The sequence below is a fragment of the Choloepus didactylus genome, chromosome 8 (genome assembly GCF_015220235.1).
Source record: "Choloepus didactylus isolate mChoDid1 chromosome 8, mChoDid1.pri, whole genome shotgun sequence".
Lineage (NCBI taxonomy): Eukaryota > Metazoa > Chordata > Mammalia > Pilosa > Megalonychidae > Choloepus > Choloepus didactylus.
The window spans coordinates 13,560,842-13,579,836 of record NC_051314.1 but is presented as its reverse complement, the minus strand read 5'-3'; the positions used below and the strand labels follow the sequence as shown (position 1 = coordinate 13,579,836).

The window sequence follows — 18,995 nt, the reverse complement described above, 5'->3', positions numbered from 1 at the left end:
AATGTGTTTCCCCATTTTAGGCTTCAGTTCTGGTGGCATGGACTACGGCATGGTTGGTGGGAAGGAGACTGGAACTGAATCTCGCTTTAAACAGTGGACCTCCATGATGGAGGGACTGCCCTCTGTAGCCACGCAGGAAGCCAGTATGCACAAAAATGGTAAGAACAAGCAAAACTTTGTGAGTTGGAGCTATTCTGATGACTCAGTAGCCCTTGATGAAACCCATCTAAAATTGTTTTGAAATACAGATCTTTTGCTTTTTCCTAATGAGTCTCTTGATTTTTTTTCCCCAATATCATCTGATCACCTATGGTAGGAAGGTTGGAGTTGTATGTATGTCAAATTACAGGGAAATTTAAAGTGCTAATCCTAATTAAGGGGAGTAAGATCTCCCACCATTGGTGAGATTGAGGACTATTATAGTAGCAGTAAACTTGGGGACCCATTACAATAAAGCCCTATGAAATTGGCTGAGAAAACAGAATCAGTTTGTGGAGTTTATTTTGAGGTGCAGGAGAGCACAACGAATAGGTATATATCGTGCTGATTACTTGAATCATATTAAATTCATCAACTTTTTAAAAACTCCTGCTCTTTAATCTCTGAAAGTTGTCAGTAGATCAGTACATGAGATTTGGGTTTTCTGAAAAGCTTTCTAAATTTTTTTTTTGAATTAAAGACAACATTTGAGGACGTTGCAGGCTTTGGTTGTGAGTGTGGGTTGTTACTTCCTCTCCATAATTCTCTGTAAAGGCTTCTCCAGTTCCTTGTAAAACAGATAAAAGGTCTCAGAACCTTCCTTCAGCCTTTGTTTCAGTGTTTGTTTCATTTGACAGTAATTCCGTGGGATTCAACTGTCGCCATGAGAACCAAGTATAAATAGGGATCTGGCTGTTCTTGGTGCAGGCCTTTGGCAGGCCTCGGCCCCAGCCGGGTCATTCAGTCCAAAGATTTTCGGGTTTCCTTTCAGGCCACTCATTAATGTGCCTGTCCTGGAGGTCAGTGAAGTGTCACGTGGTGTTCTCTGTGCCATCCCTAAGCATTATCATTTTGTTTCATGCTCCCAAATCAAGAAAGATTGACAGAAATTATAAAATCTGTTTCTGGACTGAATAATCCAAGCTCAGCATCATTTATAGCTTTGGGCACTTTCACTGCTTACTTAGGCTGATGATTCTCTGGGTCCCCTTGTTGTCCCTAAGGACATGATAAGTTCATGAAAGTGAATATGAAATGGCATGTGAAAGGATTATCTGCAAGATAAAATATCCACTTGCCTTTTTAGAGGTTATAGATGTCTTCCCATTTCCTTAGCAATCTCTCAGGTTATTGAGTTTTTCATTTTCCACTACTTCACTGTAATGTGCCCCTGAACCGCATTCCTGCCAGTAGCTTCCATAAAAGCAAATGACAGTTTTGATTAAACTCCTGTTAGCCCAAACCAGATTATTTTAATCACTTTGTAAACAAATATTTTAGTACTTAACTCTGGAAATAATTTTTCCTTTGCATAAATAGCTCATTAAGAATAGATAAAGTGATACAATGCATTGTAGCATTCATTTGAGAAATCAGTAGAATTTCCACAGATAACTATAATTTTATTTATTTTGCTGATAGTTTGAGGGAATTTTAAGCTTTTAATTTTTTTCCTGCTCAGTAGCATATAAAATGCATGAAGGGGGCATTGACAAAACCACGGAAATGCTCTCAAGAAAGCAGTTGCAAAGGATTTGCTGTTCTTCATATGTGAAGCCATAGATCTCAGAGCTGCAGAGCTCACTGCTGATCTTGTACTGGCAGAGACCGTTTGTGGGAATTCCATCTCATTGCCTTGGAATTTAAACCAATTGCAGATGCTTTTTTCTCCAGTGGACTCTCTCTGTTTCCGCTGCTTCTTCCAGCTACACTAGTCCTGATCAGTTCTTAAAAACTTGGGGGGGTAGCGTCAGTAGAAATGTAGTTAAAACCCTCTTATTTGCCACAAATTGTTTAGTATTTTTTCTGTTTCTCACTTATGAATCATTAGCCTAGAAACTACGGGGAGAATGATATAAGTAGTTTGTGAAAGTTTCATTAATTTCATAAGACCATAGAATTTTAAACCTGAAAGGAACATTCACAATGAAAACAGACCTGTGTGCATGAGTGAGAAACTGAGAGGCTCAGAGAAGTGAAATGAATTGTCCATGGTCATTACTGCTTATTAATTATATACTGAGTCTCAAATGCAGAATCTTACTCCAGTGCACTTTCTACTGTATGCACTTCAGAATGCTATGTTTGAGTTACTCTGAATAAAAGGTAGACAAGTGCTGTTCACAGGAGCCCTTTCTCGGTATGAATTAATATTCCCTCTGCTTTCTCAGGCACTATAGTGGCCCCTGGTAAGACCCGAGGAGGGTCACCGTACAACCAGTTTGATATCATCCCGGGTGACACACTGGGTGGCCATACGGGTCCTGCTGGTGATAGTTGGTTACCTGCCAAATCTCCACCAACAAATAAAATCGGAAGTAAATCCAGCAATGCCAGCTGGCCTCCAGGTACTGTCCAGGAATTGCTTTCTCTGGGTTAACGTTTGTTGTTTAATTATTAATTTCAGGTTCTAAACAGATTGCTTCTGCATCCCACTTCACTAGGGGACAGTCAAGTTCATTGTTTTTCATTCCGTAATTTTTGTCTGATTAAAAAAGCAAGGCATGTGCTATGTATGTACTGTGGGGAGGTAGAAAATTTTCATTAGGTGGGGGTCTCTGCTCTCTAGAGTTCAGTCAGGAAGATAGGGTGTGAACCCGAATTAGCTAAAGGTAAGTTATTCATCGGTAAACAACCTCACAGGCACATCACCCAAGGAATTGGGAAGAGTGGAGCCTGGGGGTCAAGGAAGGTGACATTCAAGGTGGTACTTGACATTCATCCCATGCACAGAATTCCTTGTAACATGGCTTCTTTTGAAGTGTCCGTTGAGTTGATTTGTTGATTCATTAAGCAAGTATTGTTTATCAGTGTGGTGCCAGGTGTGCTGTAGTGGGTGCAGTAGAATAATGTGTCAAAATTTTTTCTTTCTTTTTTTTTTTTGACCTAAGTAATCTGTTTTCATTGTAGAAAAATTGGAACACTTACGTAAAGGAAAAATGAAAACAGGCATTCCATAAATTTGGTATTTGTCCATCTAGACAAATGTATATTTTTGATATGAATGTGTATGGTTAATTTTGTTAAAGTAGGATCATATAATGCCTGTTGTTTTTCCTCATCATTATTGGGAAAATAAGAGTTTATTAGTTCTCCCACATGACTTTAAATATAATCTAAATTGACTAGAAAAAAAGTTGTAAATTCTCAGATACAGTCCAGGCATTTCTCAAGAGGTGCTAAATTATTCCCACTTGTTGTCCCTAGTCATTCTATGTAGTAGGAGTCATTTGAATTGCATTTTCTTTTGTGCATTCTTAGCCAGTTCCTGATGAGGAAAATGGAAAAGGTCACTGATATTCAGCCCAGATTTTCTACCTGTTCTTAGCCTAGCTGCCTGGACAATTCTCATGAGTACTAGAGTACTTGATCCTGCTTTCCCTTTCTCCAGGCCTTAATTTCCCTGGGAACAGGAAGATCAGGTACTGGGGCCAGGTGTTGATGAGCTGTGGCACCAAGTTCTCTACCACAGACAGCAGACAGAGAAGGTTGATTTGTTATTCTAACGCAAAGATGCGGATGCTGCTAGAAGAATGTATGTTCATAGTAATTTTTTATTTCATGATAAAAACCTGGAATAAAATAGTTTCAGTGTTTAGATGTTTCACTGACGCATTTCCTGTATAAAAAAATAATTGTTATAAAAAAAAACCAGTCCATTTAAAAACAAAAACAAAATCTGTCAGTATTTGAACAATCTTCCTACCTCTAATTATTTGTTCTTCTCGTCTCAGAGTTCCAACCAGGAGTGCCATGGAAAGGTATCCAAAACATTGACCCTGAATCTGACCCCTATGTCACCCCAGGGAGTGTGCTTGGGGGTACAGCCACATCTCCCATTGTAGATACTGACCACCAACTTCTGCGGGATAACACCACAGGTAAATGAGGGGAGCATCCTCTGAACTGATTATCTCCTCACATCTTCACATGTGTCAATCTGTTTCTTCATTGTGTTTGCTAATACTGAATAATTAAACCAGAAAACATAAGAATATATAGCTTTCCACATTTAATTTGTAGATATTTTTTTGTTCTCCCTTCTACTGAAGGTTAAATGAAATACTGTCAAGCTTTCACTGGTTATGCTGACATTTATCTGCAATATTATCTTCTCATTCTTCACTTATCTTCTAAAGGGTCTAATTCTTCCCTCAACACCTCGCTGCCTTCACCTGGTGCCTGGCCCTACAGTGCCTCTGACAACTCCTTTACCAACGTTCATAGCACTTCAGGTATGAATGTGACCTACTTGTTCCCTTTTATAAAATAAGTTAGAGTTCTTAAGGAATACCTTTACGGAAGTTGAATAGCATAGTTGAGCATAAGTTATCCCAATACCTCTTACATTGAAGTGAATCACTGATTTAACTGAACAGACTTTCATGAAGCATACCTATTAGGCATGTCTTCAAGGAGCTTCCAGTCTCATAGAGGGAGGATGAGATGAGTACAGCTTTAGAACCAGGTAGATGATGGCTGTGGGTGTTCAGAGAGAAGAGGTTTTATGTCCTAATGGCACTGGTGGGTTTCTTCAGAACAATCTGCCAAGAGGATCTAGGGCATGGGAAGAATCGGTTAAATCCAGGTTGTTATTCCTAAGGCAGCCAATTAGTTTGCACTCCTCTAAAAATCCTTCCATTTATTGACAAAGGCAGATGGCCAAAGGAATGAAGAGGGCTTTGATTAATTCTCCCAATCATATTTGTTTAGTTCCTCGTGTGTTTTTAAAAGACAATGGGAAATGGAAAAGTTGGAGATAATAAAGCATTTGAAGTCACTCACTTAGCTAGCACATTGCCTTATTGATTAATAGAAAGATTATAAGTAATTGGCACTTTGGTCTTGCAAAAGTTGGGCCTTAAGCCATTCAAGTCCTAAAGGCTTCTGTTCCTTGTTTGGGCAAAAGCAAATAAAACAGATCTTTAGCTATACCTACCCAGATGCTGCAGGTTAATGGCCTACAGATTGTCTTATCTTTTTCTTCCTGCTCCTGTGTCAGCAGTGCAGCAATACCTCCCATTTATTGAATGTTCCTGCCTGCCAGGTATTATGCTAAGCCTTCAGCATGAATTCTTATTTTACCCTTTCCGAAGTCCATAAAGCAGTTCTGTGTTTCTCCCATTTTGTGAATGAAGAAACTGAGGTTCAAAGAGCCGGTATAATTTGCCTCGGGTCTGAGCTACTGTATAGAAGAGCCAACTCAATATTCCATGTTTCTAACCACCAACCTACATTGTACTTTTGTAGGACTTCTTCTTTCCTCTAAAAATTGATTTTCACCTAACTCTGTTACTCTGATTGCTCTTATCTCAGGCCAAACTATCTCATCTTTTGTCTGTAAATCAACGTTGACCTGACAGATGACCCAAGAATCACTTCAGACCTGTCTAAAACTGAAAGTGTACTTCTCCACCCCCAAAATTATCTTTACTTCTTAACTGAACTCTTTCTTTTTCTCAATGATGCTTTAATGCATCACTTAGTCACTAAATTTCGGTGTTTTCTCGCTCTTCCTTCTTTCCGTCCTCTTTGGATCCAGGCAGTGGCCACATCTCCTCAGTGGTTTAACCTTCATCCATCACTCTCAGATCTGACTCTTCTGTCCCAGTCTGTTTGCTGTCACCCTAGTTCAGACAGTGCTATAGGCTGAATCTACTGCAAAAAACTCCAGAAACTGCATTCGTGGTCGTCTTTACCACTCTGCCCCAATGAAATGTTGTTCAACCAAGAATTAGGGGAAAACTTATTCAGTACAGAGAGTGTTTCAGTTGAACCTTGGTTTACATTTCCCTGTTTTTCTGAGGCCATCCATTTATATAAATCCCTCAAAAACTGTTTTTGCAAGCCTTTTACTGACAGCCAAGCATTCTCTTTCTTCTGTGTATTGAACGTATGTGATACTGCCCAGGGTTGCCAATTCTGTTGTTCATTTGTTCTGTCTTCTATCTTAGCTTGAGGTTCTTTGGGAAAAGTGCTTTAAGTTCAATAGGCCCTTAGTGAATATTTGTTGGTTTTTTTTTTTTAATCTGTTTGAATGTTAATATAAACTCTAGGAACAATATTATTTTGTATTGCTATTCTTGATATATGAACTTACTATTATATTTTTTTGGAATATAAGTGTATATGTGTTTATGTGTGTGTAGACAAAAGTGACTCATCCAACCGTACTCCTTCCTTCCTTTTCTCTTCTTATAGCAAAGTTCCCTGATTACAAATCAACATGGTCCCCAGATCCCATAGGACACAACCCCACTCATCTCTCCAACAAGATGTGGAAAAACCATATTTCCTCAAGGAACACTACTCCGCTGCCCCGCCCACCTCCCGGTCTGACCAACCCCAAACCATCATCTCCCTGGAGCAGCACAGCACCCCGGTCAGTCAGGGGATGGGGGACACAAGAGTCACGGCTTGCCTCAGGTAAGAAGGATCTCCCAAAAGGAGTGTCATTGTTCAGCCATGAGGGGCTTATGCCAGTCAACACAAATGTTTAAGACAAGATGGAGTCTTCATAGGCTAGGCAATCACAGTTGCCCTGTAAAGGAAACATTATCCCTTGTGTAAAAATTGCAGTCAGTACAAGGCAAGGGGACCCAAGAACTCTTGAGGCACAGATAGAGTAAAAATGACCAGCTGCAGAGTGAGTGCACTGGGGGAAAAATATTACCGTACAAAGAAGCCATAAGAATGCAGAGGGATCAAGGACTAGTAGAAGAGAATTGGCTATGCAGTGGAAGGATAGAGAAGGTCAGAGTGGGGTAGAAATGAGAGAAGACAATTTATAAAAGGAAGAATTAACATTGTGGACTACATGAAAATGCTTCTTGTTCATGATTTTCCCGAATTTTTGAATTGCTGTTTCTAATCCAATCTGTTTTCTGGTTGCTCACAGCCTCTACCTGGAGTGATGGTGGCTCAGTTCGTCCTAGTTATTGGCTGGTTCTTCACAATCTCACTCCACAGGTAATCATGCATTCTTGTGGCTTTCTAGGTAGAATTTGATTGTTTTAAGAGAAAGGGAAACTCAGAGACAAGGAAGGTTGGCAGATCTGAACTCTTTTTATCACTTGGTCACTTCAGAGAGGCCCAGCCTGCAGCGTGTGGGTCTTCCCACCCAAGGTTCACGGCCCATTTCTGAAGGAGGGATGATGGCTCCTCCGCGTCTGCTTTGGGGATGACATTAACACATGTAGTTTATAAAACAGGAGAATGGGGTAGTATTATCTGGTAGTTTCTGTTCATCAGTGATAAACTGCTGTCTAAATCTGCCTGCTGGAATCTGGAACCAAGGCGGGGAAAAGGGTGTTTAAGCTACACACAAAAATTTGTTTTTGTGTTATTTATCCAACAAGACTTGAGGGCTCAAGGTTCAACATAAACATTATTTATGTTTCATAAATAATCAACCATCCATCTCGTCTCTGATAGCTTAAATGCCATATAGTGCTTTTAACTTTCCATCTGTTACCCTCTTTGCATGTAGATGGCAAAATTTTGCTGTCATCAGAACATGCTCATTGGGTTGTTTCTGCAGGAGTGTGGTTAGTTTGCTCCAAGCCACCCACCCTCTCCCCTTTTTATCAGCATCATTACAATGAACACTTGAACATTTTTTCTCCGAGTGAGGTTAAGTGAATCTGTCAAAATTAAGCCTGTGACCTTCATCTGGACTTGATGGCACAACTTTTACCTCATTAAATGGAGTCAGTTATGCCACCCTCCCTTTGATATATAGAAAGCATTGTCTGGTATTTCGTTCATGTATGGATTCATACACACTTTACTAAGCCAGCATTTCCCAGACTGTTCCCATGGGATGTTAGTTGGTCTCTGGCCCAGTGTGTAATATGCATAATATTGTGTATAGATTAATATGCAGTATTTACTGGGTTAAACAAAACTAAGCCAATTTCTTTACGATGAGACTTCCTAGACTCTTCAGTATGCTAGTATGTGTATGTATTATGAGTCTGTGTGGGAAGAGGCGCAAACACAGTTTCTCCCAAACTTGTTTGCCCAGTGAACCCATTTGTGGGGAGCGTATCAGAGGACTCTTGTTTCCAGGTATATGTTGAGAAAGACAGTTTTCCTAAATACAGTTACCATGAGGAAAGGTCTCCATATCTAATCACGTCAGCTGAAAGTTGCAGATTATTTACCTAATAGTTGGTTGAAATATGAAGCATGTATATGACCTTTCTGAAAATTATATAAGCCTCATTATTTCTGAGGGTTGTCACACACTCTGATGGCCATGTGGTTAGGATAGGACACAAGCAGTAAGGAACACGCTGTTTTAAAGGAACCCAGGCAAACTAAAAAGCTGTTCGTTTCTTTCTGTTTTTCTTTATTGATGTATTTATTGATTTGTCATTGTCGTTATTCATCATTATTATTAGTATTGTTATTTTATTGTCTGTTCACTTATATTTCATCATATGAAAACTAGTAAGTACATGCGTAAATGTGTACATATTGAGTATGTGGGTTGGCTGTGTTTGTATTAGGATAATTTCAAAAATCAAACACCCCTAATAGTAGACCAATCTCCTTCATGGCTTAAATGCAAGTTATAGGATCAAATCTTTGATACCTGGATTGGTTTACTTCTCACCACCTAAAATTTGTTTAGAGGACCTCTGTCCTGAAAAAATAACTTGTGACATATACTGACATGTGGTCGACTGTCACTTACAAAACAATGCTGTTTCTCCAATCATTTTCAGTAAAGAGCCCCAGCAAAAAATGCCAGTTTTCATCCTGCAGGGTTTTCATTGTGAAACAGCATAATGTTTCCACTGCTGCTACCAGTAGCCCAGCTTTTTAGGGCTATTCCAGTAGTAATCTGTTTCCCTTCAGAAGAAATGAGCAGAAACCTTGGCCTGAGCGAGTTAAAATGCCTATTTAAGATCTTGATATAAATTAAGTTAATCGAAGTCTATAGATTTGTTCATCTGAGTCATAGGTTAGGGAGATTATCTTTAATCCCTGAAAATCTTAAGTAGTTAGACTCTGACCAAGGTGTACTACAACTTTTGATGAAATTGACGGAGGGCAGCAAAGGCCATGGTCAGGGTGGTATTAGGAAGTAGAGTCCTACCTTGAGACGGTCGAAGCCGGAATAAGACAAAACAGCATTGAAAAGGCCCGAGAATCGGCCAGCCGTTGGCCTCCCAGTGTTTAGCATTGCTTTTCTTAGGTAGGTCTTTGTCTTTGACTCTTTGTTAACTGGGGAGATGGAAGAATACTACATTAGTACTGAAGTTGAGGACTTTGCATGTTAAATCCTTCTCTGCCTTTTAAACTCAACAAATTAATACATGCTCTCGGGTTTACATCTTGAGAAAAATAGACCACAGATTGAATCATATGCTTTTATTTTGGACTGTACTCATGCAGACTTTTATATATGCTGAAATGGGCACATTAGGACTCAGCATAGTCCTTTTTAAATATCTTAAAATTTGCCTCACAGAGACCTCTGTATTCTCTGCAGTTTTCCCTATTTTGAGTTTTTCATTCATGTCTCCAAGACTGTTTAATACTGATAATATTATTAACAAACCAGAAGTCTTTCTCATTCTCAAGTATGGTGAAGTTCCCTTGACGTCCTTTCTTGCCCCACCTCCAGCTTGTATCTCATGAATGTCGTTACTCCTTAGATTGATGGGTCAACCTTGAGAACGATCTGTATGCAGCATGGCCCACTGCTGACATTCCATCTGAATCTAACCCAGGGCACTGCCCTGATCCGATACAGCACCAAACAGGAGGCAGCCAAGGCCCAGACTGCACTGCACATGTGAGTATGCCATCTTCCCTCCCTTAGACAAACACGCATGGAGAGACGCACACATAAGTATCTGGGCACATACTTATTTAAACAAAGATACAGGAGATTATGTACAAAAACGGCACCACCTTGTAAGCAATTACAAGTGGTGGGCACTGAGATGGCTGGGCTTTTCTATCTAAGAATAAATTATCTTCTGTGTCATAGGCAGCAATCAGAATTCCAAGTTTAAAGGATGTGTGAAGCAGCAAATAAATTTTAAGTATATAAAACAAAGCCAGTATTTATGAAAATGCTGTCATGATGAAATACTGTGATCTTGTTAGGTAGCAGGGTTTTTACCTGAAGTAGGCGGGGACTGGATCAGACTTTGACCATCCCCTTCACTGCCACTGTTAAAACTGTTGAACAGGAAAGGGCTGCCTCCCTTTGGCCACAGATACCAAGAAAGAAATATACACAGAGAGCAAGCAAGGGGCCAGAGCAGCAAGTCCAGACCCTGAGATGATGGAGCAGCATCAGGGGCCTTGGGATGTCATGGTACTTTGGGTGTGATCTTTTACCTCCTGTGGAGAACACATGAGACTAACCTGATCATAAAAATCTTCTAGATGGCCCCATTCTCCCCCTCCCTTGCTACTTGCATTGTTCAGAACAACCAAAAAAAGAGACGATGTCTTTTTTGATTACTAAGTTGTCTGAAATATATAAACTCTATTCACTAAGTGTATACTAAGTGCCCTTTGTAGCCTTTGGATATCTTGAGATTTAGTGGTATCTTGTTGCTTTAAATCCTACTTCTCAATCACCTAGAGGTCTGGTTGGAATGCAAATTCTGATTCCATAGGCCTGGGGCCGGGCCTGGAATTCAGCATTCTGGCAAGCATCCAGAGATGTTGATGTTGCTAGTCCAAGGAGCACACTTTGTTGAGGACTTCACACACTCTGTCCTACGTGTGTTTTAGGATTTTCCGCAAATCCATGGCTCTCTTTTCCTCCCCCCTTTTCCCAGGTGTGTGTTGGGAAACACTACCATCCTGGCTGAGTTTGCCACTGATGATGAAGTTAGCCGCTTTCTGGCACAGGCTCAGCCCCCTACACCTGCAGCAACCCCAAGTGCACCGGCAGCAGGTTGGCAGTCACTGGAGACTGGCCAGAACCAGTCAGATCCCGTCGGACCTGCTCTGAATCTTTTTGGTGGGTCCACAGGGCTTGGGCAATGGAGCAGCAGTGCTGGTGGCAGCAGCGGGGCTGATCTTGCTGGCGCTTCATTGTGGGGGCCCCCAAACTATTCTTCTAGCTTGTGGGGAGTCCCAACTGTGGAAGATCCCCATAGGATGGGCAGCCCTGCTCCTTTACTACCTGGTGACCTTCTGGGAGGAGGGTCGGATTCAATCTGAACTTAGAACTTTCAACTCTGACCTCGTGACCTTTTTTGGAACAGCAGCAGCACTAACTTGACCTTTTCGTTTTTTTTTTCAACTTGCAATAAATACATTTTTAAAAGGAAAAAAGAAAACGGAGAGAGAAAAAAAGGTGGGTCATTGACAGACTGTCTGAGCACATAGTTGCCTCCCTTATAACTTCAGTTTTTTCGTTTGGAATATGAATCCAAAAAGAGAACATATCACTCTTGAAATACTTGAATCATGAACGCCAACCTAGAAAGACAATGTGAAGCAAGTACACATACCATTTAAATTTAAACACAAAAAAATTAAAAAAATTAGTTTCTAGTTTTTCACTTTTTTCATGTTATACGGAAGTTGTTGCTAAGAAACATATATACTGAAAAAAAAAATAGCTTTTTAACTTTGTTTGCACTGGGTGTGTTTCCGTCCTTAGGTCTACCATGTTGGGGAGGGAGGGGAATTCAAAAGAATTGTTGGGGGTGGGGGGGGAGGGAAGACTTGACGGAGCCTCACTTTAAAAACAAAAACACAAAAAACCTAAAAAAAAAAAAAAAAAAGGAAAATATTTGTGATTGGCTGGTTGATAAATACCAGTGTGTTCTGGCACATGTAACTGCCCAGGCATGCTCGTTCTGGTGTGTGTGTGCACGTGTGTTCATGTGCATCCACATGCATCCTTTTCTCTGTGTGTGTGTGTGTGTGTGTGTGTGTGCACGCACGCACCTGTGTCCTGCCTTCCTCCTCTTCCTCCTCCGTTTCCCCTGCCCTGATTTCTCAGAAAGCTGCATTGCTGACAGTCCACAGGCTGGCTGGCCGGCCATCTGCTTTACATTTTTGGTTTTTTGTTTTTTTAAAGCAACTCCATTGGGCTGCATTAAGATGAACAGAGTGCTTTTTAATGATTAAAGCAGGGAGCTCCTTTACATTTGCAAATTAGCCTGAGTGTGAGTTTTCTCTAGCTTATTCTTCTACCCAGCAGTAGAGTGGAGCACTGCCAAGTCCCGAAAATTAGGAGAGCAGGAGGTACCACTTGGAGCAACTGTATGTTGATTTATTTCTGTTTTTCAATGTGAGTGCCCACCAGCCGCCTCTGAATATCTGTTAAGTTACTCACAGGCCTTTTTGTCAGTTTGAATGGGAACAGAAAGTAAGATCATTTTAAACGGTGTGATGTCTAGAAAGCAGAAAAATTGTGTTCCCTTTTCCTGCCATTTAATAGCCTGTGTAATCAGGTATAAGCAATTCATTGCAAAATCAGGTGATGCTGAATTAAATACTTCTATTGATTCTCTTTTTCATCTTATTAAAACAAAACAAAAATTTGTTGCTAGCCGCCTCCTGAAAGCACCTGCAGCTCCTCCCTCCCTGCTCCTCTTGCTGAGCGTTACCTGTGCCAGGCCTTGGCTTGTTACAGCACCAGGCCATCACTGACAGAAACGTTTACCTAACGAATGTTCTTAAACCAGTATGTACTTCAAGCGTTTCCTTTTGTTTCTCTGTGTTGTGTATTTCCTGTGTATGTGGTTTTGCTTAGGCAGGTATAACTTAGCAAAGATTTTAAAGTATTGCACCTTTTTTTTTTTTTTTTTTTTTTTGGTTTAGCCCTCTTATTTTTTTTCCTTGTAATGTTGTTTTTTTTTTTATTTCGGTATTTAAAGACTTTTTTTTTTTAAGCATCGATGTAGTAGTACTCTGGGTGGAATAGGGGGCAACTTTTAATCCACAGTTATCACCAACATGTATGTGCTTATGTTGGAATCAAAATGTATAAAACTGCTTATTGTGAAGAGAGTTATAGCCGACCGGAAGGGATACCCCTTTATACAAAGCAGATGGCTGGGGCTGTGGGCGGGGGTGGGGGGAGGGGGACTGTATGTGGGTTACGTGCTAGCACTTGTGTGGACATCCCAAGTCTGGATTATACTGTTTAACATAAAGTGCCGACATTCTGTACCAGCAAATACCTGCCCATTCCAACCCTTGGTGGGAGCAGACCTCTACTGTCCTCAGTAACTCGCTTGCTGCTAGCGAGGACAAGGGAGTTTTTCTTTCTTTAGCATCTTCAGTGAAGGATACAACAATGCCTAGTGTATTTGACTTTTAACTTGTGTCTCTGTGTAAGGGCATAGGTGGATATGTGTAGAAAAAGGCAAAGCATGAATTATTTGCATTTAAGTGGCTCAGCGAGACAAAGAATGGGAAATCCTATAGTCCTTTTGGCTTACCCTGTTGATAAACCTAGCTTCAAAAGAGATTGACATGCATAATTCAAATGAACATGCGCTCACACTAGTTTTTATTTTTATGAACCATTGGTGGGGAGGTAGTCAAACATGAGTTGGCAGTGTTTGGGGTGGTTCCGTTGAATGCCTGGTAGGAAAATAACCATGCCCTCCCCCTGCTCTCCAGTTTTCATCACCACCCTGCTCTCCCACCTCTGCCATGTACAAAATGTCTTCTTCCAGTCCCCATTGATTGCTCTCTGGGTAGTGGAGCAAAGCCCTTCCCTGTGTGATGTCCTCCAGATGAAGAGCAGCTGTGTTCAGACATCTGCAGGTAGCTAGATCTAGTGTTGCTGGGCCCGGAGCACGTCTCCAGGCTCCCGTGAGCCAGTGAAGACTGTCCACTGCTGCTCTTGGCTCACTGCTGTGTCCTGCCGCGCCCTCCTCGCCTCCTGCCTGTTGGCTCCTTGACCTGCACTCTGGGTTAGTTGAGTTCCTTACGATACTACGGTGAAAGCCGGGTGCTAGAGCCCCTCTTGTTTACAAGACATAATGAGGGATTTGAAATATGTAAAAATAAACACGAGAAGCTAAAATGTTCTTCCATCATAAGTTTAAAGGGAAAAAAATTAAAAGCTTAAAAAAAAGACCAAAAAGTACGTATATATATACATATAAATATATATTTTAGATGAAGACTAACTCTGGGAGCATTTAACAGTGTTTTTGTTTTTAACATTTATTTTCCTGCTTTAAAATTTGCAAGCATTCTCAGGAATTCTAGGGTAGGAAGCCAGTTTTTTGAAGATGGTTTATTTAACCGTATCTTATCCTAGATAGACGGCTGTTTCTTTCCTGTTAAAAAACTTTTACAAGTTCCTGAAACTTCAAAAAGTTTAAAAAATTTTTACTTAAAAAATATAAAAAGAAAAGTCTCCAAATGTTATTGTCATACTGGGGATCACACATTTTAAAACATGTAGAAAGAAATATTTTTTAAAAATGATCAATTTAGCAGCAGCAGGTAAATTCATTATCTTTTTAAAAAAATGGGAGAAAGGTTTAAACTTTCTAAGCGCTTTATCATGGATTCATTTGGAATTATGTATAATTTAATGGGAGAGTATTAGGTATATATGAATGGGAATAACATCACTTTGTTCCTTTCCATTTAAGACTAAACTGAAATCTCCCCTAGTTATTTTTTTTAAGGAACCCTTCTCCCTGCCCCACCCCCACCCCAGCAAAAAAAGAGAGGAAGAAAGGAATAGCTTAAAAAAAAAGTATCTCTAATCTGTAAAATAGAGTGTATGGTTTGGATTGCTGAGAATCTATGTAAAGAGTTAGGAAATATAAGTTAATAATTTTTGGAACAAATTTTAAATATAGGCATTACTAGAGGAAAAATATCTATGGACTGTTCTATTAATGAGGAATGTCTGTCTTACCTCCTTTGTTTGTTACAGGAGGAGAAAATATAGAAGAATCTAATAAGGAACAAGTGATTTTACTTCTTTAGCTCCCAGCTACTGTTGTGCTCATTTTAATTGCTGTTTTGAAGATCTGCTGCTTAATTATCCCCATCCCTCAGCTAGAGATGCGGAGTATTTCCTTTCAGTTTTTGGTGATCTTGAATTCTCCTTTTATATTCCCTCCTGGGGCCAGGGGTCAGAATTCCCAAACATGACCACAGCTTCTTTTAAACACCTAAGCTTACTAGTGGGAAAGAAACTCCAGCTCACCAGATAGAAGGGAGTGGGGGTGGGGTTGCTGCCTGCAATTTCTCTAAAACCGCTTTAGTGCCTTCGTACATACACCCAGACATCCTGAGCAGGGGGCATTGTGGGTATGTGCCTGTGGTCCAGTCACTCCACAACATCAAGAGGCTTGCCCATTAAGGAAGTTGGAGTGGTTCTGGACAGTCCCCAAAGGCAGTGGGCTAAATTTAAAATAACTAAATAAATAAAAATCAAGGAAGTTGGAAATGGTTTCATGTCTTGAAAATGTGGAATGCCAGGTTCTTGCCCTGTGCTGTGTGCTCTCCATTTCTGTGCACTGATGTCTTCAGGTGTGTTACTGTGACCGCTGCAGTGATTTGGAAAGTATTGGGCCAGTAGAAAGGGGCTCCTATTTTTCTTCTTTGTCCTCCTTTGTCGTCCTCCTCTCCCCTGTTTTTGTCAGTTGGCTGGAAGCTTTGCATTATTGGTTGGCAGTGACCTAAGAACGAGATATAGTGAGGATGTAATGGAATAGAAAAGCTCTTTTTTTGCTGTGGTATTCTTTGACAAGAGCCATGTCTGCTGCAATGTTAGGTGACTTTAATACTCTTAAAAAAGTTGATGGGAGGGTCTTCTCTTCTGCCACATTCTGGCATATGTACAGAGTCTTGCTGGTCACCTCTCATTGCAGATTTATTTTATGAACATTTTGATCACATAAACTTGAGCTTTCTGCTTTCTTACTAGTTTCCCTTTAAACACTTGAGTACTAGTAGCTAGAAGTGAACAGGTCTGAAACATCAGAGGCTTGGTTTCTGTTTGTTATGTGAATAGTCAAAAGAAAAGAAACACTAGTAGAGGAAGGGATGCCTTTCATCAGTCTGGGGACCTCTACTCTCAGTTGAGATCCAGTGCCATGACCTAATTTTAGGTCTTTAAAAAAAAACAAAGTACAGATCTCCGAGACACTGTGAAGAATTGGAAGGCCCATGTAGCATCTCTGACCTCTCAGATCTTATCCTTTCATACTTTTCATTTACAGCAGTCACAGAGGTTAACATAGCAATGCTACAAATTAAGGTTCCAAAGCGAATTCTTTCATCAGTGACCCCCAATAAATCAATATTTTCCATTTATTGCCATTCAGTGTTTTATTTGTAGCAACTCAGTTTCCTGTTACTGTGGTTCCTGTTTTACCCACCACTTCTGACATGAATGTAGCATAAATTTGCAATTGCATCTTCCAAGTTCCTATGGGTTGAATGTGGCATGTAAGGTATGCATGCAAAAAAAAAAAAAAAAGAAGAAAAGAAAGGGAAAAAAGTCCCTAAGAATTTGCAAGAGCCTTTATGAATATATCTAGCAGAAACTAAGATTTTATGGGATATTAACTTGTTGCAAATATTCATTCTCACTTTCACCACTTTTTTTTGGGGGGGGAGTGTACATTTTTTAGTAGGTTAACAGCTGGATTCCATTTCAACCTCACATGCTGTGTACTTTTTTCATTTTCTTTTAATTTTTGTATTCTGTCTTCCTGACACTTCTCTTAAACAGAATAAACATACCTGTGTGCTGAGCAAAAATCTTAAGCCTGTTTCCCTCTGCACTGTAAACCAGATGTTTTTAGCAGACTTGGCTGTAATAGCCATCTCTAAGATTAGGGAACAGTTGAGTCTGTGTGTAGAGAAGATCCCATTCTTCCCCATCTTCAGAGTTAAAATTCAACATAAAGTTTTGTAAGTTATTATTTTGGGTTCGGGGTTTTCCTTTTGTTTTTGTTTTAAGTATCTATAAGGTCTTTAGGAATAGAGATACATCTTTAGCTGGTAAAGAAAAATCGTAGTTTTTCTTCTTGAGTGTTTTTGCCAAGTTTTGTCACACTTCCTGTCTATGCATTAACTACACTTCTTAGTGTTACTGCAGAAATAAACCTTGTTTTTTAAATTGTTTTCCTTTCTGCAAGTGTACAACTAAGACCTTGTGTGATTGTGCAGATGAAAAATACTCCAGTCTGTGTTTATAAAATGATTGTCAATCTTGCAACCTCAGCAGTCTTTCAGAAAACAGGGTGCTCTCACTCCCTGCCGCACACTACACCCCACACCTTCTGCTTTCTTATCTGAAAGTACAGGGTGTTCATCCAGTCTAGAAACAGGCAACTATCCATAATGTTGAGGACATTGTCAATCTTTAAAAAAAAAAAAAAAATTATATATATTCCCAGACTTTGTGCATATCTGTAATATGGTCTGTAGGTTTATTGCCAGTGCCAAAGGTGTGTGTATTTTCAGAGATGGTTCCCATTTGTCAGTGATAGTGTTTTTTTTTCTTGACCTTAAATTTGACAAAGGGGGTGGCTATATCACATTCTTAAGATTTGGAGTAAGTTTCAGATCGAACAATCTATGAACATTGTAGGTTGATAACAGTTAATGCTCCCACCCTGGCCATCATTCCCCACCCCCTTGCCAAAGAAAAGAAGCCATGAATATTTGCAGGATGGTGAAGGTGAACCAGGTAAGGGACTCAGATCTACCGCCCACCAGCTGGGCAGCCATGCTATCCAGATATGTGCGGTCACTTGGACTGTTGACCTAACTTTTGACTAATTTTTCACTATGATCTCTTGTAGTACCCTACCGCCACCACCACCACCACCACCACCCCCAAAAAAAGTGGAAAAAGTGACTGAAACTGCCAGTGTTTTCCTCACAAAATTCAGATAGTTTCCTTTTCAATTAGCTGTACACCTGAATTTGTTTTTAATAAGTAACTATGCACACCAGGAAAAATGCTACTCACCTGACCCAAGAGTCTGCCAGGCTCAGTCATTGGTTCTCCAACGTGACAACATTTGTTCATCGGAAGGGAGAGGCCAGATAGACACCACAGGCAAGAAATGTTCTCAGTCTTAAATAGAAGACAAGTCATGTTTCCCTAAAGCACTTTGTGCCTCAATTTAGTTTTGAAACTGTAAATTACTTGCATTGGAAATAACTTCCCAATTGTAATTGACTTATTTCTAGCCAATATTACTAAGTGGAATTATTTTTTCAGTAAGTGAAATTACTCTTTACTGCTGATGGTAAACAGCAAAAGAAAGTTGTACAGGTAGCATACAGTATTGTTGTTGCCTAGTTGTGATGTGAAGTGCTTTTCTTTCCCTTCTCCTTCGCTGGTTTTCTGAACCTCCCCCTGAATCTGTCGTCAGGCTACTGAAATGTGCATTTCTCAGAGGGGCCTAAAAAGGTGGCTGGAGGTGAGATGCAACAGCCTTACTATGGGGACTAGCCTTATAGCAGAGCTTTGCGGAGAGGAGGAGAGTATATTCTCAATGGCTCTCCACAAATGAAAAGGGGGAGGGTATTTATGCAAAACAAAAACCCTTTGGAACCTTAAGAAATTATATACCTTTTAAAGGTAGTCTAGTTTCTCACCAAGTTATGCATTCAGCATGACACTTTTTGCCAGAAAATTCGGGACAAGTTAGAATAAATGTGTGTAAAACACCACCTCTACCCTCCTTTTTAATTTCTTCCAAGGAATTAATTACTTAAATATAGTATTTCTGAATGTGCCTTTGTGAGTACAGAGACTGTCTGCTTTAGGAAGAAGCTACCCATTGGGATAAAACAAAAAGATG

General features: G+C 40.1%; 1 protein-coding gene across 5 annotated transcripts in view; it reads left to right on the top strand.

Moving 5' to 3' along the window:
* Nucleotides 1-11,860, top strand: part of TNRC6B (trinucleotide repeat containing adaptor 6B) — a 315,110-nt gene extending 303,250 nt beyond the window's left edge. For 3 of the 5 annotated variants that reach the window (XM_037846116.1, XM_037846114.1, XM_037846117.1), the window contains 8 exons: nt 21-158; nt 2,370-2,546; nt 3,933-4,079; nt 4,338-4,433; nt 6,400-6,624; nt 7,097-7,167; nt 9,867-10,006; nt 11,010-11,397. In XM_037846116.1, coding sequence (XP_037702044.1) covers nt 21-158; nt 2,370-2,546; nt 3,933-4,079; nt 4,338-4,433; nt 6,400-6,624; nt 7,097-7,167; nt 9,867-10,006; nt 11,010-11,397 — 1,382 coding nt within the window. Of the gene's footprint in view, nt 1-20; nt 159-2,369; nt 2,547-3,932; nt 4,080-4,337; nt 4,434-6,399; nt 6,625-7,096; nt 7,168-9,866; nt 10,007-11,009 lie in introns of all 5 variants that reach the window. The other 2 variants (XM_037846115.1, XM_037846118.1) reach the window with 1 other exon arrangement.
* Nucleotides 11,861-18,995: the final 7,135 nt, after the last annotated feature.